Source organism: Falco peregrinus, chromosome 5 (genome assembly GCF_023634155.1).
Source record: "Falco peregrinus isolate bFalPer1 chromosome 5, bFalPer1.pri, whole genome shotgun sequence".
NCBI lineage: Eukaryota > Metazoa > Chordata > Aves > Falconiformes > Falconidae > Falco > Falco peregrinus.
In genome coordinates this window covers 101,284,735-101,309,701 of record NC_073725.1, presented here as the reverse complement: position 1 = coordinate 101,309,701, position 24,967 = coordinate 101,284,735, and the positions used below count along the sequence as shown (strand labels likewise).

The window sequence follows — 24,967 nt, the reverse complement described above, 5'->3', positions numbered from 1 at the left end:
TGTTCCCAAGGCACTCATTCAGTTGTGTTATATCACAGTCCTTAGGGAGCTGCGAGAATTTGCAGTCTGTGAAAAAGCCCCACACAATACTACACATGTATACAACTGTATCTTGCTTCATAGACCGACTAGAGGACAAGAAAAAGTCATGCAGGTGGTTGTCCTTACATCTTTAGTGTGAGCACTGATGTAATTGGCTGTTTCGGAGTCATCTGCACACTTGGTAAGCCATTTCCGAATGGTCGCACAGTCTGTGGGTGCGTGGTACATCTGCCGACACTTAAAGCTTAATGGGGGAAAGAAGAAAAAGAAAAACATATTGATTTCCAAGGAAGCGACTCAAGAATGGAGGTTTTCCTGATGACCAAAATCTGGGAGGCCAAGTGAGGGCAACAGATGCAAATGAACTTGTGTATTATTAGAGTGCAAAGACCAAGGCTGAACTCCAATAAAGCTCCATCCTTATGCAGAAGCCAGCATCAGGATGCCAGTCAACCGAGGCGTTCTCTGACAAATCATGTCTGAGAGCTGAGACGTCCCTCCCTAGAGTCTACCTATGTCTGCTCTAACACGACTGCAGAGGCTTGGGACATACCAGTGGCTTTCCAAGTAGCCTGATTCCAATGGTAGATATGAGGCACCTGCCTTAGCATGATTTGAGCAGCTTCAGGTGAGCAAGGGCCATTTGCATGGAGATACCAGTAAGCTGGGTCTCTAAAAGCAGTTGTATTATGCTCCACAGACATTCTCAACAGCAGTGATCCTAGAGAGCCAGGAGCAGAAGACTCTTTTCTCTGATCCCATATAAACTTGAAGTCAGACAAGGAACATTAGCATTCCTATTCAGCAGACTTGTATTCTTGCATAAGCCTCAAAACACAACAGACATTCTGTGAGTCAAATACTTGTAATAAACTTAAAAATTCAGTGCCAGCAGGCAGCAGCGAGGCCTCCACATCCATTACTAGAATCTCCACCAGTCACTATGTCTACACCAAAATCTGTAACCTAGCCAAAATATGAGAATGGCAGATTTGTAACCCCTTCATTACTCAAGCCCTGCATTGCCTGGTTATCAGAACATCCAACTCCCAAGGAGTTTAGGAAGTGGGGGGATGGCTGACCACCTGCAGAAGTCAAACCCCTAGCGTCCAATTACTCAAGCTAACTCAAGTTACAAACAACTCCAGCAAAACATTTGAGATGCTTCTACACACTGAACCTGTTGGCAAGCAAATGAAGTAGCTCTGAGGACAGCATACACTCGCCCCGTGATCTTTATTTAACCTTTTCTGTTTCTTACCAGAAGACCTCATTGCAACGATTGCACTGCACTCGCCGGGCTTTTGGCTCTTGTACCTGTATGACCATAGGACAATCTGCACCAGGACACAGCTGCAGCTGATAATGGCTCTGTGAATATATGAAAGTGGCAAGATCAGAAGTGGATGCAGAAGAGCATTATCTGTTCAGTTGTAACCAGTCCTATCCTCAAAAACATAGAAGTCAGTTATTTCCTGTTGAAAAAAAGTGAAAACTGTCACCAGGTCTAACAGAGCAGATAACTAACACTGCCTTTCCTAATGTGGAAGAGGTTTATTTACAGTTTCTCTAAAATAGGGAATTCAAATGGAGGGTTACAGACCAACCACAGCAACACAACCATAGGACCCCATCAAGATACTGAACAAAAATTTTCACCCCATCTGTGCTCTTTCTCCAGTCTCTCCCTATGCCCTAGAATGTATTCATTTGCTTTCCTGTGGTGGCTGTTCCCTCTCAAAGGGTCTCTTACCGAAGACAGGTGACACCCCTCTCTTACTGCTTCCCTGCTTCTTGAGTGTTCCCAGTCTGTTCCCAGTTACCAAAATACTCCTGCACATTTAACCTTAACAACTGCTGCTTTAATTTAAAAATCCTCACATAAGATGTTACTGAGCCAGCCAATTCATTTGGGCTACAGTAAGATGAGGGACTTATTTTTCAGAACCTAAAATTTCTATGCAAGAGCAAGAAGGACTTTAAAACGCAGACTGAAGTTTTAAGTTCCCAGCTGCAACATTCTGAGAATTCTGAAGCACCAGCCAAGGAGTTACTGGGTGACCTTATAGCAGAATTTACTTTGGCAACCTACTAGAGCCTTTTGTCAGTGAGGCTGTCCTCCAGCAGCAGCCACATCATGTTTATCAGGAAAAATCTTGCTGCAGTTACTGCAGTTCTAATCAAAGATGCAAGACACTTCAAACAAAATTTCTGCAAGTCATTGGTGAATTCACCCAGGGTATTTTAAAACTGAAAAAAGCAATACCTCCACATAGTCCCTGAAGAGGTAGCGCCTGTATTTGTCTTTCAGCTCTTCACTAGGCAGCAATGGAAACACAAAGTCTTCTGGTGTCCGAAGTAGGCAGTCCTGAGCCATGCAGGAGACCCCTGAGAAAGCAACATTTTAGCACAGCGCAACTTAGTCCAAGGAGTGAATGCACAGAGAGTGTTCAACACAGTTTCCTAGGTGCCATCTGTTGTTGTGGCAAGAGGGACACAACTGTGAAACAAATCTATCGGGGCTGCTGAAAAGCTGAAGCCCAACTGTCTTTGCCGAAAGATGACAGGGCTCATGTGCGTCCAGGACCAATAAGTGCTTCAACCGGTATTCACAAGGTCAGATATTTAAAGTGGAAAATTGCATGTTACTGCCATGCCAGCATGAAAGACAGGCTAGGAAAAGCCCAAAGCAACTCTGGCAACTACTGGCTTCTACCCAACACAAAGGGAACAGATGTTTGCATCCACAAGCACTACAGGGGTAGTGCATCACAAGAGATGCAAACTCAAAATGCAGCAGATTTTCAGCCTCTAACTTGTTATAGTCATGCTCTTGAGATCACATGGGGGAAAAAAAGCAGCAAATGGATCTATGGACTTGCATGTTTTGTTAGGCAGGAGGAATGCTCTCCTGGGGATATGCCAACACTAAACCAGGGATTCAGATAAGATTGGTAGTTCAAGTTGTTTGTCACAAATATTCATTCCATGCTCCATTTTCTCATTACCAAGATGTTTTAGACCAATTCAGCCAGTCATCAGAACGGCCAGCATGGCAAATACAGACCCAGCACCATATCCACCTTTAACTCACCGACTCCAACACCATCCTTGACGAGCACTGTACAATGCTGCTCCCAACAGCTGCGACAGAACTGGTGCTGACAAGCCAGAGAGAGCAAGTTCTCCTTCCGGACAAACTGCATGCACACTGCGCAGTGATGGGAGGAATGTACCATTGCCTGGGAGAGACACAAATCAGCATTACAGTGAAAGGATCCCAGCTCTCCCAGAGTATTCTCACCTTATCCATCATCATAGCACTTGCATCAACTTCATTGTGCTAATGGTCTCAGGTGAGCTCCAGGCCAGAACAGGTTCATAAGCAGCTGGGGTGCTGGGGTGCTACACTGCCCCGACAGTCAGTTCTCCTTAAGAACCTCTTTAATCTCATGGAGCACAACAGATTGGCAGTCACTGAACAGCTCCTGCCTCTAATCTAGTGCTTCCCAGAACGCACCTTTACTTTTCTGGTTCTCACTCTAGCCTTGTTTGAAAAATGAGGTGATACATAACTGTGTTAGTCCTTCCCTGAATTTACTGATATTCTTTGTTAGCTGGGTCAGTATCTATCACTGCTCCACAGACCCTGGAAAGCAGCTATAGCTGGAAGCAGGCTTAGCAGTGCCCTTGTGCTGGACAATGGTTTTGGGTACGAGGAGAACCAGTGCAGCGTGTAGAGTGTTTATACAGAGAGGAAAGGGAGTTCACAGACCATCACCTCACATCTCTTATCTTCTGCCTATGCTACGTTTGACAAAGCAGGTACCATCCCTTCAGCTGAAAAGGATTAGAAGGTTTGTTTCAAGTCAGGCATAATTCTGCTACTGCTTCACTAAACCACTGGGAAGCAGTCCGGATCTCCCCTTGGGTAGCACAGAGCGAATCCCTAGACAACAGATCTAGCCTTCAACACATCTTGGCTCACCCTTGAGACCTGAAGGACTACGTGTAGCACAGCATCATCAAAAGCAAGGCTCTACAAAGCTGTTAGAAGTTTATATTACTATTTCTCCTTTCACAGAGAAGCTCATATAATCTCTTTTCATCTACTTAAACCTTTGCTACTCTTTGAGAAGCTCATGTGAGACAGCCGCCAGTTTCCATGCCTAGCTCTGCATGCCAGGGACGCAGAGAAGCAGCAGCATGATACACAGCCACATGACCAACAGAGCTTGTTGATGAATATCCTTGATGAATATAGCATGACCACATGAAAAAGGAAACAATGCAACTTTGTTCTAAGTGGCCTCACTTATGGACCAGAACAAGAGTCACAGTCTGCAACTGTGTTGATTGCCTAGATCAACTGCTCAACTTGAACAGCATGCCCACCACCTCAAACTTTCACACGCTGTCCCTCTGAGCACGCCATTATAGCTTCTCCCTATAGGGTCAGTTGCTCTACAGACACTCAGTACGAGCATCTGCCCCCAAAATATCATCACACTGCATTAGGAGCTGAAACACAGAGCAACTTGCCCTAGCACATACAAAAAGACTGTAATGAATTGCCTACCAGACCAAGTTTGTCAAGACTTTAACCTGAAACATGTTCCTTCCCAAAATGAAATCACCATTGTAGTGGGAAGTACTTGGGCAACAGCTGGTGCAAGAGTCAGACAAATCTCCAAATACATGGACTGCTTTGCAGGTAAGTCAAACAACAAAGATTCTTTTCCGGACTCTAGGCAGATAATTTGAATTCATGAAGCTTACTCCTGTCAGCTGTTTTAGCATTTCCACTATTGCTGTTACAAGTCAGCTCAGATGCCAAATGAGGCTTTTAAAATCTCCCTTCCCCCCCAACCCAACAGTGTTTCTCAGATGTAATATTTTATCACTCAAAATCTGACACATGGCAACGTGTTTTGGGGTAACTGTGGGTTGTACTAAGATGCCCACTGTGAATGAAACCCGTAAAGATGCAACAGAAAGTTTCTACTTAAAGGTGGGGGTGGATGGGGCACAAAAGTCTAAGACCTGTGTAGTCCTGGCTGCAAAACAGAGGCTGTTAATTAGTTCAAATATCAGTACTGACTGGCTCAGCAGCAACACCACTGGAAGATTTGGCTTAAGCACTCCTGAGCAGAGCAGTGCAGCAGTCATCTTGGGGGGGGGGGGGGGGGGGGGGGGGGGGCGGGGGCAGGGAAGGCAGGCAGGCAGGAATCCTCTACTCCAGCCACAGACAAGCTCTTCTCATTCTATGCAGCCACAGCTTCCCTTGAGTGTCTTTTACAGAGACAGCAGAATTGGAAGAGGTAGCCAAGCCCATGCACTCTGCTTCTTCTATTGTACACCATCACTCATGCCCAAAAAAGAAGTTAATTTTCTTGAGGCAAGAAATTCTTGAACACTACCTGCATGACAATAGCAAAGCTGCTATTTAAATGTTAGAAACCTCTCGAATGCATTCTCATTTAAAAAGTAAACCCAGTATTGAGTTAGGGTGTTGAACCCAAGTTTGCAAAGGGTTAACACAGGACAGACTATGTCATTAGTAATGCAATCCTCTCATGAGGTGGGTTCAGAGGTGTCTGCCAAGGGAACAGACCAAAATAGTTAGCATACTTACATGTTTGGATGAGGTGGGCTGAACTCGTGCTTCTACTAGCAATTGGGCAGCATTAGACTTGTGCCTGAAAAGGCAATTGAAGAATAATCAAATCAATTTCTGAATACATTTTGCTTTGTTAAATTGATCCTTCTCACCTGAATAAATAATAGGCTCTGTGCAAATGGTGCGGTAAGTTTCAACAAAGGAAGTGAAAACATGTCCTGTGTAAGGCTCCTCACACAGTGAGCTGAACTCTCACAACAAAAATTTATGGGTTTCTTCAAAATCGGAAACAGGAATAATATTTCTCCCAGTAATGGATTCCTATTTCCCTCATACTCCTTGATGAATATTTTTCTATAACTCTTTCCCTCCCCCTGAAAAATTATTTTTGAAGCTAAGATTTTCTATCCACACTCCTAGAGCAGTCCTAAGCCAGTACCCATAACAACACACTCCAGTGAGGCTCCTGTCTGTCTCCTGTTCCTTTGTAAAACCAAACTATCCTGGTTAGGTCTCATTTTGACTCCAGTCTAGATAAGTATTTACTACGGGACAGATTATCACCCTTTAGGCATATGAAGCTGTCTACCAGCAGCCTTAGAATTACAAGTTTTGCTGGTTGTGATTTTCATTGCAGAGGAATGTTTACATATCAATGAATTCAGAAATAGCAGCCTCACTGTTGTGACCATGCTGTAAATCCTCCCTCTCCACTAGCGCTTTTTAATTGTACTAAGGAGCTTTCATTTGAGAATGTCTCTTTGTACCAAGACAGAAGTTTGAGGACCAGATTAACTGAAGAACAACTTCCAAAGTCATAGCTTTAGAAGTAAACTCTTCCCCAGACTTCCTCCTGTTTAAACCTACTTAGTTAACCTACAGAATCACCCTGAGCTGCTGCTACACGGGAGTCTTGCCCTCCACGTTCCCCAGAGAAAAGCTTTCACAGGATACATGGTAACCAACGAGCCAGTTACCAAAGATGCTGCAGCAATATCCATACAGGAGATGCATTTCCCATATGTTCTCTGGACAAAGTTGCTGGCTACAGGGCCAAAAATGGCATGGCAGAATGAGTCAGACTGATGTGCTCTATTTTCAGACAATGTTCAATTCTGAGCCAGTATTTTCTGGAGGGGCTGCCAGACAGCAGTGCCTCCCGACACACTTCCTGTATATGTTTCGGCAGAGTCCGAACCCTCCTGAAATCAGTTGGAAGACTTCGTTTACAGTGACCAAGCAACAAAGGGGCTGCACTTCTCAGTTCTCTCACATCATCTTCTCCTGCTCTCCAAATGCTAGTCAGCTTGGAAAAAACATCACTTATGTTCAGAAGGAGCAAAAACTTCCATGTGAATGTACTACTAAAGAATACATCAGCATAGGTTCAGTGCTCCTTTATGATTTATGGTTCATATGTTCAAAACAGAACATACGTTATCTTTATATTTGTTAAAATAAATAAATATAGATGCAGCACTCTCAATCTGTTATCTCAAAGTTTAAGCTAAATGCATCTACAGGGTTCCCAGCACGACAAGAATTCCTCTAGACTGAAAGACATTCACCACTACTACCCTTTCCCTGTTGACAAATTTCTTACAGGCAATGCAGCCTCAACAAAACCAGTGTTTTTCCTCTGCCTCCCTGGAATGGACTGTGTGGCCTACTTTCACGTTCAAAGATGCTTGTCAAGATGACACTTATGGACCACCCTGACCATTCCTGCAAAGTAAGGGGAAAAGCACTGAACACAGAAGAGATAAGACTGTTTACACTTACCTTTCCAAAATCTCTGAAATTTGCCAGTGGAAACTAACTAATACTAGCTTTGCAACAGCATGTGATACCTAAGTGGAAAAAAAAGGAAAAAAAAAAAAAAAAAAGTCATGTTAGGCATATTTTGAGGCCACACCTCTGCTTAGGTGCTTAGGACTATGATCATCTTAAAAGATTAATAAATCATACAAACTCAGTACAATATCTCAGTGATACTCAATTCCCAATAAACTACTAGACATTATGTTCACAGCCAGTGCACCTGCAATATACAGGTTGGAATGAAGCATGGATGTACCCAAACTAACTCACATATTTGGTCACAACAGCACAGAGAAGAAGGAACCAAGAATTCACTGGATTAGCTTAACTGCTCATGGAAGCTCCACATCCAGTCCTGACTACAGTCGCCACTGGAGAGGCCCTGAGCAGACTGGGATCAGGGACCTCACCCAGTGTGCAAAGTAGGAAACACAGGGCAGACAGATACCACTTACTGAGTTGGAGAAGCAGTAACAAGCTGCTAACACAGGCATGCTGTGACAGCAAAGGGTGGGGGAAAACCCAAAACATTTTTCCAAGCCTTCGCTGTAGAGAAGAAAATTATACACTGGACTGGAATAGGGAGATAGAAAGCTACTGTGACAGGGACTATCTCCATACAGAGTTGCTTGCATTACGTGGACTCCTGGCAAGCACGAGCAGAGTCCGTGCTAGCCCAAGCACCTTCTAGAATACTGCAACGTGACATTTAAAGTCATGTTACAAGGGTATAAGCAAACAAGTTCTCCTTTGCTTCTATGCATTAGTTTATTTCAGAAGAAACCAGACTGCTCCGCTAGCACAAAAAGGCTTGTACCCACCAAGACAGTAATCTGCTGAGCTGCTGGACCTTCAGCCTGCCTCCTGATCCTTTCAAACCTTTATCAGGCCCTGCAGTTCAAACAAAGCAGGTCTCCTGCAAACAAGACACCTCTTCCAGGGGAATTCAGAAGGCTCACAGACCCTGCCTCCACACTCCTCTCTGTGCTAGGAAGCACCTGGGCAAGCCCAGTGGTCCACACATTCTGCATTCAAACACCCTCCAGCGTTAAAGGACTCTACCTCCTGCACTCCAAGACAAGCTATCACCATAGTACCTCTCTCTCTGCTACACATACAGGAAACACAAGACTTTCCATCCTAGCTGCACAAAAAGCTCCTTTTATTTCCCTAGAGAAGCTGTCAGTACAAATCATGATTTGAAAAGTCATAAGCCTTCTTGAATCCTACTATGGGTGAATCACAGGATCCAATGCCCTGATAATACAGACACACAGCAACCCCAACACAACCCTAGAAGGAAAAACAAACAATCATCACTCCTACAAAAAAGCCAGGCTCTGCACACCTAGGAGCAGCATATTCATTACTCTTATAAATGTACCCCACTGAAGAGGTGCAATTTCATGACACAACACAACTGACCTATTCGTGCCACATGATATTGCCCATCCTGTGCTGGCATCTGTCAGTGCTGGATGGTTGGTTCAGTGAGTGAAACCAGCACAGCACCAATATATGATGCAGCCAGGGTTTGTCATTGGCTCTTACCTACCTCTACCTTCTGATTTGCCCACTTCGCTGGTCACTAAGAAATCCCACTAATAAAAGAGTAATTTTCAATGTTCAAATAATCCTTTTTCTAGAAGAACTGAACCATTAGTTCATGCTTTCTAAGATCTGGTATGCCACCTTCTTCGACTTTACCAGCGATGTGACCCTCAAAACAAAAGCCACCCAAGGCAGCACTGCCCTCCCTCCCAGCACTGAAGCCTGTGATTAGATGGAGCATGGAGTATGGGGCTGCTGCTGGCAACACAGTCTCTCTCCCGTTGTACAGACAAAGTGCCACTGCCAGCTTTGGAAGGGCTGTTATCTTAAGCCCCCAGCATGGCAGACCCAGACAAACACCTTTGACTTGCTTGTACAAGGAAGACATCTGCATTTCGCGTTTGTAAAAACAAACAAGGATCAGAAATGTGGTCTCTACAAGACTGCCTTCCTGAAAATGCAAGCCACATGTTAATGAATCATTCTGGAACAGCAATGAAATTATTTCTCAGTAGCAGTAAGGAAGAGCTACCATCCTGGCAAAAAAACCCAAACCACCAGATTTAAATGGGAAGTTCATCTGTATCATATGAAAATAACTATTTTTCAGTTGGATTTTCAGAGCCTGAGGTGTAGCATCTGTTGCAGCATCACGACTCCATGAACTCACTTGTTCCCATAAGAGGAACCAAGTACATTCAAGAGTGAAGATGTATAAAAAAAGAAATACAAATACCAGCATACACATTTCTGAAATCTAACAAACTACCCTAACTGAATCAAATGCTTCTGAGTCAAATTGTGAGGCAAAATGTGGAATTAATGCTCCAGAAAGATGCCAGATTAACAGATTTAGGAGAATAATAAAGTTTCTGTGACCATTCCTATTTTTCTCCAACTGCAAGCACTGACTGGATCAGTTGCAGTGCTAATTTTATTACTTTTAATTATAAAAGCACCCAAGAATAAAATTTTCTGTTCATAAACCCAGGTCCATGACATGAGTCCACTTTCAGAAAAGCCCTGAAGCAGAAAAGTTTTTGATACTACCTGACTGGAGTGCATGTGATCTTGCAAAAAAGAAGTCCCAGAGTCAGGCAGTTGCAGCAACACACCCACAGTCTGCTTGGCATGGAAGTACTAGTTCTTACACATGAAAGATAGATAACATTCAAACTGTAAGAAAGAGGGATGGGGGAGAAGTAGATAACTGATGAGGCTGAGGCTGTGCCTGCTGAGCAGAGTCTCACCATGTTACAGCCTAAATCCTGCTCACCAACAGCAAGGCTGGTAATTCAGAAGGCAAACGTGAATACCATCAGGGGCCAACACTACTGGAGAGATTCAAGAGAACAAGCATGAGAAGAAAAGTGTTTAACAAACGTCTCCTATTGATTAGCAGCGCTCCCCAGCCTCTTCAATGATTGTACATTCACGAGTGAATGATTGTACCAAGTCAGCCGTTCTTCCACAATAATACCCCAGAATCATTGAAGTGTTTCTTTGCAAGCAGCAGTCAAAACATGCTAAGGACAAAAACCATACCACTGCAATGAGAAGTTCGGTACATATGTACATAATTAATTACCTTACAGTACTGGAGAAGCAACATACAGAAGCTGATAGTGCTAGCTGAACTATTCAGTTAGAAGACATTGATGCCCCCTCCATACCCACCCACTGCAGCCTTGCAGCTTAGGAAATAAGCCTTGGCTGCAGTGCAGGCACACTGCCCAATCCAGCATTTCCCGGACAGTCAGAAGTTTCACACACTGAAAGATCTCAAACTTATAAAACATCTCAGAAAGAGCTCTGATTCAGTCCCCTATTAGTAACTGGGTGCCACAAGAATCTTAGGTAATTCAGGAACAATAATGCTTTGTCTCACACACAAAATAGATAAAAAAAAGATGCCTTCAATAAATTGTCAGCTTTGTTTAAACTTTCTTATTCATGTTTCAGAGCCAAAAGAGATAGTAAGATAGCCCACTTGGTGTCTTGCTGGCAGCAGGTCATTTCAGTAAAATAATTCTACAGACCACAGTGCAGAAGGAAATGCATATTCTAAATGCTGCACGTCTGTTTTAGTTCTTGTCTACAACTGATGGACTGTGCCGATGTTTCTCAATAGCTTGACTTCTCCAGAACTCTTCTAGCTGTGATTAGATTTATTAGTTTAGAAGATGAAAGCTGAAACTAGTCATGCTTCAAAATTTCTTTCCCTCATTCTCATTTCCCTATTTTCTAAATGTCAGCTTGAAACGTTAAGACCAAAGATGAGCTCAGTCCAAATCTGAACTTTTCAAACTTAAGACCAGGCTTCTTTCTCTACGATGGAGCAGAAAAACTGAAGAGAGAGGATCTCAACCAGTCTGCAATGTCCAGATTCACCTTAAAACAGGAGTCTAGTCACCTCAGAAGCCTCTTTGAAACCTCCATTAGCTTAACTCTGACTTACCAGTGATAGAAGGCTGCTGATTGCCAGAAACAGGCACCAAATGCTAATGTTTGTCACTGCACTGGAAAAGGGGCACAGTGCCTGTGCATGCAGGAAGGGTGCCGAGGGGAAGGTGCTCTGCATAACGGAAAGACTCTACAGGAGTTGCAAAAGAAGTCCAAACAATTTACATAATGCTGGGCAAAATTAGATTCTGAAAGCAGAACAAAGATTTGCCATCACACTAAACACACATTGATTCATTTTCTGGAACAGAACACAGTATTATTTTTTTCTTATTATTTATATCTCCCCTTATCTCCTGGGTTCTTTACTCTCCAATATAAGCAAAATTCTCACATTTCTGAAGTGCGAGAGTCTGGCACACTTTAGGACAAGACAGTATCAAAAGAATTTGCAAAGAAGTTCTGCAGGTACCTTGCTGGGTTTATAGAGCTGTAAGACAACTACGTCTCAACTTGCTTCCCTGGGTAAGCTAAATTGAAGAGCTGAAGCTTCATCTCTCTACAGCAGAAAATGTTTTCAACCATGCCACTTTGACAGCTGCTAATTCAGACAGAAATGTTTCCTAAAAGCTAAAAAAGCACTGTCTTTTGTAGAGCTTATATTCTACAGAAATTGCTCATGCATATTTATGTCACATGCATATCTCATGAGTTCATTTCACTTTTCTCCAAGGGATGGCCTATTTTTTGGAGGTGTGTTTCAGTCCTCACTTTTGCAGAGATACAGTATCAGGAGTTTAAAACAAGAATTATCACATGATTCTCAAAGAGATTCAATGCAGAATGAGTTGGAGATACTATGATCTAGTTGGAGCTAATATCCTGTGGATTTGCACCAAGCTGATAATTTCTGTTAGATTAGGGTTGCACTGAAATGTCTGGCTCATCAGATGAACATAAACATCAAGATGAGCATAAAGAAATACAGCTTCCATTTCTCTTCTTTCCCCTAAGCAAAGTTGGTTTTTTCTTTTCCAAATAGATTTAAGCAAATAGAATTAATATTGAGAAGCATTTATTTTAATCCATGAATAGCTTTTGTTAGTTCTACAAGGAAAGGATGAACCTGGGATGATACTAGTTTGTGTACTGCATCAAAACTTCTAAAAACACACTCTTACATTCTTTACAACAGTAAAAAAACCCACAGAACAAGAGCCTCTGAAACTGTTGCTGTTGGTGACCAACTATGGGCAAAATAGAGATTGAATTGAGTTGGTGGTAGCATAACACCTTAGAAAGAAACCATAATTTGTATAGAATAATTCTGATTAAGAAAATACCTTCAGACATATTTTACTTAAGGACACAGAGGTAAAAAAAGTGACCCACAAATGGAAAACCCCCACTATTTCACACTCATTTCCCTTGTTGAAAGTAGATCTGACTCCCTTCATGCCCCACTGGAAAAACTATTTGACTGCCCTGTTTTTACTGGAGGATTTTTCTCAGAAAAGTGCAAAAATATTAGGAATTAAGAAGAAATAAAAGGGCAACCAAAAGCTTTTTTTTTCACCATATTTCCCCCTTGGTTTAGATCTACCTCTTAGACTTACAATATACAGTCCTGGTAGAAAACTCAGGAGGTTGCAAGGGCTTGAGCTGTGATCAACATCACCTGCCATAAACACCCCAAGTGTTCAAAGTCTTGCAACAAAGGCCACTGCATATATTACAGGTTTCTGAGCATTAGAAGACCATTTTCAAAACTGAATTCAAATTAGTTTCACTTATTAGGAAAAAACCCACAGTTTCAACAAAATCATATACCCTAATTTTGTATCCTGGGTTCAGTCAAGCATAAAAAAAGGTGAGAAAAAGCTCACAGTATTGCTTACGATTTGTCTGACATTTCAGGCCCTTTCATGATTACAGGCTACAGGCTGCACCAGGAAAGAAATGCAATTTGGAGTCTGTAGCTGCAGTCCTGATACCACAGAAAGGTCCTGATAAACAGCACTACACGAGCTCTGCTTCATCACAGAGTTTTAATCTGTACCCTGTCACTCACTGCCTGGCATGCAGAGACCTGGTGTCAGTCTGCAAGATTAGAAGCATATTTAGGAGCCAGCATGCAGTTTGGGAATGACAAATACTGCCAGTGTTACACACATGGTTCGTGAAACCCTCAGTGCACAACCTAGTTGGCCACAGACTGAAGAAAGGGGATCCCGAGTTAAATTCTAACTCTTTCTCCACACTTACACATTGCTTTAATCCATTCACTCTCCTACACAGGACAGCACCAATTTCAGCTGCAGCTGCCAACAAACAGGATCAGCAGGACTCAGCTAGGAAATCTCAATATACGTATTTCTCAAGCTGTTAGGCTAGTTTCCTGAGAAGATTCAGAAATAAATTAAAAAAAAAGAAAAAAAAAAAGACTTAAGCAAGATGGTATACCAGAAGGCATTATTACAAAATAGCTATGAGATTCCTTCTTGAAAGATTTAGAGCGAAAGAAACGCAGTAAGAAAGCCGTAAGACAGCACACGGATATAACACTGGAGACTCCCCAGCTGTACTCACGGCAGCTATTCTTTCCAACGTAACACAGTGCCTGAGAGCATCAGCACCCAGTCCGTGCTGCACTGTCTCCCATGCACTGCCAAAGCCCCCCAGCAACACCCCCACTGCTGCACTCAACTCGTCCCCTGCCTAGGTGTTTTCCCAGCGAAACACGAGAGCAGTGGACAATTCCTTCTGGTTGACAGAAAGGAGGATGTGGAGGATGCATAGGGAGGAGGCAAAGGGCAGGTAATAACTTGAATCCACACAACCCTGACCAACAGTTCAGGACACAGGGCAGCCAAAAAAAAAAAAAAAAATGGAAAGCACTGATGCATGCACACAGCCACAGCAGCGTGCACATGCAGATCGCAGGGCTTAGGTAACTTTGAGCGAGTAATCCCTGTTCAGTCCCAAATAACAGTCCTTTACTTGACAATTCCAGCTTCTAAGGGCATTTTTCTTTTGTTATAAAAAGATGAAGAGGAGGAACATCTGCTTTGTTGGTGTTTCATAGCGCACAATGTAGCTTATTTGTGCTGTGCCATCATTAACAGGCACAGCACACAAATTTGGCACCGCACTTCAGCTGCTTCACGCCGCCCCTGTGACCATGCTGTCCAGCTGGAAGCTTGCAACATGAAACAGTTACTGAAAGATTGTTTTCGCATTTTTAATGACTTGTGCTTGCCTCTACCTCCCACCAAGATCAGACTCATCAACAGCTGCGAACAGATATTTTTTTTTTTTGCTCACTGCAAAGTCATACTGGCTGTAAGATACACTCAAAGCATGAATCACAAAGAAATGTGTGGGCTATTATCACCCTCCACATTTGTGGCTCATTTTTCCAATCAAGTTGAGAATTTCAGCAGTCCTGGGCAATAAGTAACAAAACTGATTTCTCTCCTCAAATGACTTCATGAAGTTGTCACAAGGTTGCAAGGTCTGGGCTCTCCAGCCAGCTCTCTTATCTTGCTGACCAGAACTCTAGGAAAACTTGCTACACTTTTTTTTTTTTTAAAAAGAAAGAAAAAAAATAAACTAAACCAGACACCTTTAGAAGCCAAAATAAAACATACACTGATGACAGTTATGGACATATTCATGTCCTTTTGATGTTTAACATACCACTACAGTACAGGCATTGTGAATCTGGTAGACAACAACACAGTTTTTGTATAGCAGAACTTCCAGGATCTTTCTGTTTGAGAACAAAAAGTGGGTAAAGGACAAAGGTATGTCTCAAACGTGTGCTCCTAAGGGCTGTAATGTCAGACTGGATGCCCCACATAATGTTGGCTTGATATTAAACCACAGACCACAGTACAGATATAAACCTGCATGTCCTGACTAATCTAGGGTTTACAGGTACTTTGAAATAGTGTGTTATCATTGCCAAACAGAACCATAGGGGCTCTGTAGAGAAGTCAAATTTGCCTACCAGCATCTACCATTTATAATAAATGATATTTAAATATTTACTAATATATACTAATATTTATCACTGTTGGTTCTTATGGACATTAACTCTGAACATAAATTTTTCAAACTCTGTTCTTATGTACGTGCATTTTAGTATTTCAAAGGGCTTTAACACCCTTTCTGTACTTCAGGTACTTCGGTACAGCTAGTCTTTTGCAACTGCCATTTTATGTTGCGTAAGTTTCACGAAGTCATTATGGCATCAAAAAGAATGACTATGCAACACTGCAGGTTTGTTCAAATAAGCACCCCACATACTTGCTCACAGCTTGCACAGTGATACAGGGAGGCACACGTGCCAGTGTCTTCACATCTGGCTCTTTATAGACTTTTTGCGGTCCCACTGAACGGGCATTCTGCAAGCGCCAGTTCCTTCGGGTAGAGCTGCTCACACAGGCTGCCAATCTCCACGCACATGACTCTGGATCTGCTAAAGATGGTATTTGAAAAGGACTGCTGCCAGCATTTACCAAGCAGCTCTACAAACTAACTGTTCTGTGTCAGCGCAATTTGAGTGTGTGGAGCAGTTTAAGAGGGCTGTGTTTTTATGAGCAAATACTCATTTGGTCACAATAAAAGTTGTGACGTCAATAAGGTGACTATTTCAAAAACAGGTTTACTTCTGAAAGATCAGTAGTGACAACACGGATTAATAGACTCAGAACTATGTCATGACATCAAATACTTTTTGCATCTACCAAGTTTGATTCTTCCAGGGACAGGGCTAAAAAAAACACATCAGCTGTTATTTCAAGGAGCAAGGGAAGTAAGCTTTTTGCTGTCTGGTAGATATCAGCCTCACATTAGTCAACTAAAAATTGTAAGTTCTTCAGTTTTAAAACTGCTTTGGTTTTAGAGGAAAGAATACGTTAGTATCAATTGCTGTAAATCAACAAGACTACCTTTCCTTGTTACCTTTTAAGTGCAGAAATACCTTAGCTTCCCCGTGACTGACAATCAGCTTCTAAAGAGACCTAAAGTCAAGGTAACATTTTTTTCATAAATTGTAATTGCAATTATTTTATATGGTGCTTTATATCACCACCTGAAAAAAAAGAATTGGTAAAACCTAGAAAGATCCATCTCATCACTGAAACAGAGAAACTATTGCCAGTTATTTGGAATACCACAGATATTTCAGACTTGTATGGAGACCCTCAGCAGAGCCAGGAAGTGCCATTCACAAATAAAAGCCAATATGACATCATCACACACTTAATTGCTTGCCAGTGACAGGGTCAACTTTGTACAACCATTGAGTATCATACTGTTTGCATGCACGTACTGATACTGCCACTACAGGACCCACAATCACTCAACGACAACTGACAGTTATCTTGAACACAAACTTATTACTAAACAATTTTAGTTCCTTATTTTTGAAAGATACTGGGTTTTATAATTATATCTGTTTTTTAAAAAGAACTGTTGTAAATTCCTTTGCTGGTCTGCAGGCAATACATGCCATTCTGCTTTCACGAGTGTTGTCCTTAAGCATCGAATGTTGGTGAAGTGACCTTTTGAGGAATTAAAAGTGATCTGCTTCAACTTACAGGCCTTTTGGTCAGAGAATCACAGTTCCGGATACTAGTCTGATATTTTCTTCTGGCATGTTTCAACAGAGATAGCCTGTCCTAATTTTAGTCAGGGTATTAACTGAACTCTCCACAAACAGACCTTGAGATTAATGGCAAGGAGCAAACATTTCCTCTTCTTTTTCTTGGAAAGCAAGGACCTACTCACAGTTCTTACAAAAACCAAAACGAGGAGGAACTTTTGGAGTACCGCTTACAAAGTCTCTCTAGCTGCCATATGGCAATGGGATAACCACCACTGTAGTTACAGGCCTGCCACACAGCACAGCTGGTTGTATCTTCTGCTACCTTGTTTGTCCTTATTTTTCTATTCAGAATTCCCCATCCGATAAAAAGCAAGTCAGAAGAATTCAAGGTAAAAGCTTCCTATGACAGTAAGACAATACGAGGGCATACATCCACCTAACATGCTGGGTTTCATGCTTTTATCAGACAAAATTTTTATTGATTTTTGTCTCTAATTAGAGCAGAAAAAACCTCAAGCTTTTTGTTGAAGAGACTATCTTTTGGTGTTGCGTTCAAACTTTTAAACATATGCAGGGCGCTTGCACCTGACTTGGTGTTAGGCAGCCAATGCAAGGTTTGTTCAGTTGTCTGTTTAGCTTCAGTAGGACTGAGAACAAGGTCAGTTGTAACTCGTGGGGAATGAAAAAAGGTAGCCAAGAGGGTTCCCAAGGCAGATTGCCCTTTACCTCAATGCTTTTAAGACAATAAGAATTCAACAATCAGCCTGAAATAGCTGAACAAAGGAGTTTAAAAAACAAATGTTGAGGGTTAATGAGCAGATAAATAATGGGCAAATAAAATCCTATTTATTTAGATTGCTATGTTAATAGCACAAATTGCAAGCATGAAGACATAAAGGCCTGAATACCTGTTTCTGGTCTTAAAGGTATGTAGACAGTATGTCACAGAGAAAAAACATGCTCAATACACCCCCCCAATTTCACCTTCAGAAAGTGAATCACCTAATGACAATATACAGTGGCAGAACATTCAAACACAGCTTTGAGCCCTTTTATTGCATTCTTTTTTTCTTTGCTTTAGGGAATTGTATTAGTCTATTGATTTCTTGTGATAGCAAATTGTTCAGATACCATGTCATGCATTGCCTTCAACATTGTACCTCCTGAAGACAGTCTTAATCTACCATCATCTTTCCCTGTCAGGGGCAACCACTCTGCCTTCAATGAGTAATGCTGAAAAGCACTACATTACCACTAGCTATCACAAGGTAAATGAGATAAAATCCACAAAGTGAACTAGTATGCTGCAAAAAGAACAATCACCACTATCCCAAACACCCTAAGAAATTATGAAAGGTAGCCTTCAAAGGAATAAAAAAGTTTGGAGCTCAAGCAAATTATAGGAAAGAAGTTAATAAAGTTCTTAGAAAAGTCTGCCCTTGTGTTCACTCATACTCATTAAGTCGATGGAAAATAATGGTTAACAGACAGTTCAACATGTTATATTCAGTTTCCTTCTTTTCTATGTTTGCTGATTCACACAAATTCTTCCCAGTTCAGCTTGTCTCAGAAAAGTAACAAAATCACAAGTTTCCTTGGGGGAAGAGAGGGAAAGGAAGAAACAGTTGCTGGAGTATTATAAGAAAGTATGCCAGGAAACAAAAAGCACATGCTGCAGACACACAACAGATTTCCAAGAAAAGTACAATTCTTGCACCACTGTTGCTAGTGAACAGAGAGTTAATGTGGCACTTCAAGAGCTGAAGTCTTTGTGTGGCTTACAAGTTCACAGTTTTCCATATGTGCAGGTATATTCTTGATATAAAAGGAATCTAAACTGTTCTCTCCTTGGGTCATATTTGGGGTAAGATTCAAGCTAGCAGGTTGGTATTATCTGGGCAATTACAATATTTGCTCAATGAAACCTTCAGAATTCTTGGAAAGTTTATTTTAGCTTTGGAAGCCTGATTTTAAAGACTAAATAAAGCATTGCTTTGGTTAATTTAATTCAAGAGAACAATATGGCAAGGGTCACCTTTTTGAAGGCCAACAGTAAGGAGCAGAAAAGCCATTCTAAACCTTTACTTAATCGCTAAGAACCAAGAGCAACTGGCAGCTGGATCAAAAGTCCTGACCAACTATTCTCATTTGTTCTTACCTTTTGCCTCCCTTTTCTGACAATCTGTAGGGAACAGCAGGCATTCAGAGCTTGAACTGTACATTTTGAAGAAAATCACAGACACTAGTTTTGAAGTCGTGAGAAACTTAAAAACTTACAGTCAAGAAAGTAAAACTTCATTTTCTGCGGTGGTGAATGCTGGGAACAAGCACAACAGATGGCAGAATCAGCTAGAGATGTAGCAAGAAATATGGGTGCACTTTAGAGCCTATTTTTATAGGCTTCATATTTCTCAGGCTTTATGGTTACACGGTTTCTATAGGATGCTGATGTGCAAGTAAGGATCAAGAGATCCCTCACTTTTTTAAAATCAGGTTTGATTGAGACCGAACGAACAGGAATCAAAACCTATCCAACACAGCTTTTTTTATATGCCCCTGTCACCTGTCCTGCTTTCAGGGGCTGTTCCAGAGAAGAACAAGCACTTCCAAAGTAGATGCATTGGTAATTTCAACCCAGTGTCAACATCTTGAGCTTAGAAAACTCTGCTCTCCTCTGACCTGCACTGGGACCCAAGCACACTGACAAGGCAGAGGGAACCTCCTCCAATCACTAGTCTGCACTACAGTAATCAGTTGCACAAAGAGAAAGAAAACTTCATGAAAGTCTTATTGAGCATAACACCACAGAGCTGACTCAGAGCACAACTCTTCTGTGATGAATTAGTCACAAGAGCTGGCAAGTTCATTGTACTTTAATTGCTGTCACTGCAACAGTAGGGTTAATACCTGACATGACAGCTGACCTATCTTTGAAAGTCTACGATTATTCTCTCAGAACCAACAAAGAAAGGTGTTTTTGTTAGAATTACAGAGTTTCAGCATGTCTTCCTATCTGTCAGTTATCTTCTCAAACACAGGTGTACTAATCTGCACCGTTTATGATTTGGTTTGTTTCTTTTCTATATATCCTCTTTGCATTGTGTTAATGCAAAGAGTTGTAACTCAGGAATTTTGGCCATGAAGCTCAGCTCTGTAAAAAAAATAATAATTGTAAGAATCAACATTCAGTAAGGAAGATTTCTCAGGCTCCAGAACCAGTATGCAGCAATTGTAAACCTTTGAGTCAGTTTTGAACCAGGAACCTGCAACAACATTCCTCCAAACCCCCCCAACAGTAATACCACCACAGCTTTTATTTCAAACTGTATACTGAGCATTTGCCTTTTCAACCACAGACTTATTTTACACCTGTGTTAATGCAGAAACCTTTCCTCACCTTTAACGTGGCAGCCAAGCTGGCCATGTGTTCATTCAGAGTGCTCTCCGACTCCTTGTAAGTCAGGCAGGTGAACTGATATTCCTCTGGATCAAAGGCATCTGCTCCCTGCTGCTCCACGTCGTTAGCTACCCCATCATAATAATCCTCAATATCCCCAGGATCCTCATCCTCTTCCTCCTCCTCGCAATCAGGGTCATAATCCTCTTCATTGCTGTCAGAGCCCTGGCTGTTCATGTCCACGGACATCTTAATGCCCTGTTAAACTGCAGACCAGGAAAGCAATTGCAGCTTCTTTTTCTCCTCCAAACTTTTATCGTTCTTTTGATTTCATCTGAGCTCTGTCTCCTAAGGGGGGAAAAACATTTTTTTCTGTTGCCTAAGAAATTGTAAGAGAGGCCATGTCAACATCACAGAGGTGATCAAACAGCCAGGAACGGACCAACCCAACGGCCCAGCTAAAGAAGATTCTGCTGTGCAGGTCCCTGGTTTGGATTCAATGTGACTCTTGCACCTGCAAAGCCAAGGCTGCTCTCACAGGTGAGGTCTAAAACCTCAGAGACTGGCTTATTACATTGCACCCTAGCCCCCAGTATGGGCCCCACGACAAAGTTTTGACATTTGGAAAGTGGCTGCATAACCTTCACTATAGATCTTTTCAGAGATACAACTAAATTCATAACTTTAAGATTCTACCAACAGCCTGACGTGCTGCAGAAAAGCATCATATTCATTGCATCAACAGGAAAAAATACAAACCCCTTAACTATGACCATTGTAGCTAGAAAGGCAACCTGTGATACCCTGTACAATTCCATACTGCTCCAGATCCACAGGCATTAAATGGGACTTTGGAAAATAAGATAAGGAAACAGATCTCTCACATACACCCAATTCAACAGTCTTTGATACCATCTCAAAAGAACTGGTGAAATTAGTTAATCCCTTTAAATAGGTTCTACTGGATATAACGTGGCCTTACATCTGAGGTGGGAAATAAAACTCATTCTCTCATTTAGTTACCTTCTCAATATACACTTATTATCTTCTGAATGTAGAAATCTGTGCTCAAGTGTTGACAGCACAAGAATCAGGACAGTCAACTTTTCTTTTATATTCTCACTGGTACTGGAAATTTCACATATTTGACTTATCTGAACTAGAAACCTTCTGCTTGTGTAACTAAACCACAGGAATTAGAGTTCCAAGAGGTCCAGCAGTAGAGCACATACAAACCTTGAATTACGGTCATCTCATATTTAGTTATAAATTTCCATTTAACTGAATTACTTAGGTTCAAGAGAGAATATATTAAATACAAAAGGCTTAAAACAATGCTGCAACCAAATTTTACATACAAAATATATACATAAGACTAAGACTGTATTTTCCACAAGCAGCAGGAGGTATTGTGGTTTTCATACACGTTTGCATTTTGCATTACTATGTTGTTAGCTCTGTTACTCAAATATATTCCCACAGTATCACAATTTGTAGCTGCTGGGGAAACCATAAGCGAGCTTTGAGAATCTTTACTTTAGAGCACAGGAAATTTCAAACATAAATTTTCATTATTTTTCCTCAACACGTTTGTTTTCTGTTTCCAGTAACCTGACCAGGCAGCACAGAATAACCAGGAAGAGATGTAATGTACAATTAATTTGAGGGACTGCAGTCATTTCAGCAGATACAAATCTCCAGTGAGAGAGGATGAAGGCTAGCAGCTAATTATATTATCCCCGAATTCTGGTCTCCATCCCTTTCATTTGCCTCTTGATTCCTTAGCTATCCACAACATAAGTAGCACACAAATACCTTATAGCATGGCTTCCCATAGAACTTCAGAGGAGCAGAGGCACCGTCTCTCCATATTGGAAGGAGACAGGTGTGAAATTTGATTTGACACATGCAAAGCAAACATACATTGTCCCTCCCACTACCCTGCTTAGAGCTAATGATTCAGTTCTGGGCTTAATCTGTATCAACGCTGACCTCTTGCATGAAAGCAGTAATGGATCTCTACCTGTTAAACCTTATGTTAAAGGACTAACTTACTTGAGAATCCAAACCCACTGTGAGCATTCCTACACAGATATCAATAGCCCAGCATGCAACAGCTTTGTTCAGCCAACCTCTGAGCACCACAAAGCCTGAGCAAGTCTCACCAGTCAGGAAACGTCTCAAACTCACTCAGATCACCCCATATGCTAGAGACAGAAAAAAATCCCAAAACACTAGGTCCATTTGTAATCTCAACACATAGCGTGTCCCATCCAAGCAATGAGATGTTTTCAGGTATCTAAGTAGAATAACAGGCCTACCCGCTACCTCAGCAGTTACACACCAGTCACTGGGGAAGAGTGCCACTAACACATTTATCTGAACAAACAGAAGAACTGTTTGCACGGGTAAATGGGATATATCAAGCAGAAAACAGTCTGCAGACTGCACGACTTTTGTGACTCCTGTCACAATGTTCTAGGAAAGAACTCACCTCCAGCATAAACGAATGTCATACGGACATGTGTGAAGAGAGGAAGGCTAAGGCACAAGCTCTGTGGACAAAGCAAAGCAGGGTACTAGGAGAACAAGGAACAGAACTCACCTCACCTAACGCTCAGCCTAACACTGATCAAATCACAAGCTCTCTGAATACAAATTAAGACAAGACAGCTAATATTTGATAGCACTAGTTTTTAAGACAAAGACATTAAGCTCAAAAAAGAGGGTCAAAAAAGCAAAGAGCATTTAGATTAAATAATTACTGCAATCCCCCCAAATCAGTGTAAAAATTTAAACCATATTTAGATTGCTTTCCTACCTACCTTCATCCAAGATACTCCCTCATCTTCACTAACATGATTTAATACCCTCTCTTCCTCCAGCCTCCTTGCAGGAACTTGTAAACACACCCACCTCTACACCCCACTGCCTATCAGCTCCAACAGAGATGCCCACTTGCTGATTCCTGCTTTGCAACACAATTCTTCTTGGCAAGGTCTTTTGAAACAAAATGTCTTCAAATATGCCGCCATCGGTTTCTCTCTGACTTCACTACCATCAGACACAACACACTACGCGATCCCACCTCATATCTTGTCCCACTACATCATTCCTTTCTGGTTTTTTGCCCTCTGCATCCACCTCTGTGGGATTTTCCTAAGTCTTTTGGAGGATGCTCCTCTTCTTTTTCTGTTGATATTTCACAGCTATTTGTGATGGCTTTTTCTTCCTTCACCTCTTTATTGTTAATTCCCGAAGTGCAACTCCTCAAGTCTGCCCCTCCTGAACTACTTAGCCATGTAAACTTTAAATGGGCTAACACTCTCTTTCCTCTGGAACAATCTACAATCTCAACTCCACGCTGGCTATCAATGTTAATCACACCTTTGTCCACGTTACTCAAACCTTTAATTCATGGATCATCCCCAATTGCTTCTTCAGACATGCAGCTTTGCTGTTTCCTTCTCCATTGAGTTTTTAGACAGGATTTTTTCATCCCAAGAGTGAGAAACTAGAACATCCCCCATTCTTTTCACCACAGATGACTCTGCAGAGACCTCCTTGCAGCCCTATCACACATCCCCCGTGAACATGCATGCTCTCCTCCCACTTCCCAGGCTTTGTTCATACTATCACGACTGCCTCGTCCTTCCCAACTCATCTAACCCATTTCATTCCTGTCTTTTTTAATCTATCATCACTTTTAACAAGTTATTTTACACATACCTACACAAGCCTTCCTTCCATGGTATCTGGTCTTGAGAAGAAAGGGACCCAGACCATTTAAATTACCTCGGGTTCATTTCTTTTGTAACACGTGCCAGACTAAACCCTGTACTCGCCCGCAGCGACAGAACACTGCGTACTTGTAGGAGGAAAGCCCAGGAAAACTGGGAGAGAAGGAAGCTGTGGAGGAAGAGCCGGAAGGGCAGCGGGGCGAGGAGGGAGCCCCAGCACAGCTCACTCGCAGCCTGTGCCCACCGCCGACCTGAGAGCTCACGGGCTGCGGCTTCTCCCCGGGGCAGCCCCAGCTCGGCCCCGGGGCGGAGCGGAGCGCTGCCGGGCGCTAAACCGAGCCGAAGCTACGGGCAAGCGGCACCGCGTCCCTCACGTCGGGCTCGCCCCACCCAGGCCCTGCCGCGCCGCCCGGGTCCCCGCCGCCTCCCGCTGAGGGACGCGGGCGCGGCAGGCGGCGGTGCTCACCGGGCGCCCCCGGCTCCCCCGCACCGCGGCGCAGGCCGCTCCACCGGGAGCCCACCAGGAGGCCCCCGCCGCCTCACGCCCGCCATAGCGCAGTCCAGCTCCCCGCACTTACCGGGCGCCGCGGAGCGCGGCCGGGCGGCGGGCAGGGGAGGCAGGGAGCGGCGCTCCGGGCTCCTCCTGCCGGGCCGCCACTGCCTGCACGCCGGAAGCACCGGCCTCCGCGGGACGTCACTTCCGCCGGGCGGGGCCGAGCCTCCGCTGGCCCGGACCACTGTGCTGGGCCGGGGGGTGTTACAACGGAACCACGGGGGAG

The 24,967-nt window shown here is 42.7% G+C and overlaps 1 protein-coding gene across 4 annotated transcripts in view; it reads right to left on the bottom strand.

The window, feature by feature from the left end:
- The window catches only part of ARIH2 (ariadne RBR E3 ubiquitin protein ligase 2), a 34,788-nt gene extending 9,886 nt beyond the window's left edge, over positions 1-24,902 (bottom strand). The window contains exons 1-8 of one of the 4 annotated variants that reach the window (XM_055803835.1): positions 24,767-24,902; positions 20,449-20,796; positions 7,445-7,512; positions 5,678-5,741; positions 3,137-3,284; positions 2,309-2,430; positions 1,304-1,413; positions 169-286 (exon numbers count right to left, since the gene is read on the bottom strand). In XM_055803835.1, the coding sequence (XP_055659810.1) occupies positions 169-286; positions 1,304-1,413; positions 2,309-2,430; positions 3,137-3,284; positions 5,678-5,741; positions 7,445-7,512; positions 20,449-20,697 (879 nt within the window). In that variant the 5' untranslated portion in view covers positions 20,698-20,796; positions 24,767-24,902. Of the gene's footprint in view, positions 1-168; positions 287-1,303; positions 1,414-2,308; positions 2,431-3,136; positions 3,285-5,677; positions 5,742-7,444; positions 7,513-10,084; positions 10,109-20,448; positions 20,797-24,766 lie in introns of those variants that run through there. The other 3 variants (XR_008747197.1, XM_055803836.1, XM_027793608.2) reach the window with 3 other exon arrangements.
- Between the last annotated feature and the right edge of the window lie 65 nt (positions 24,903-24,967).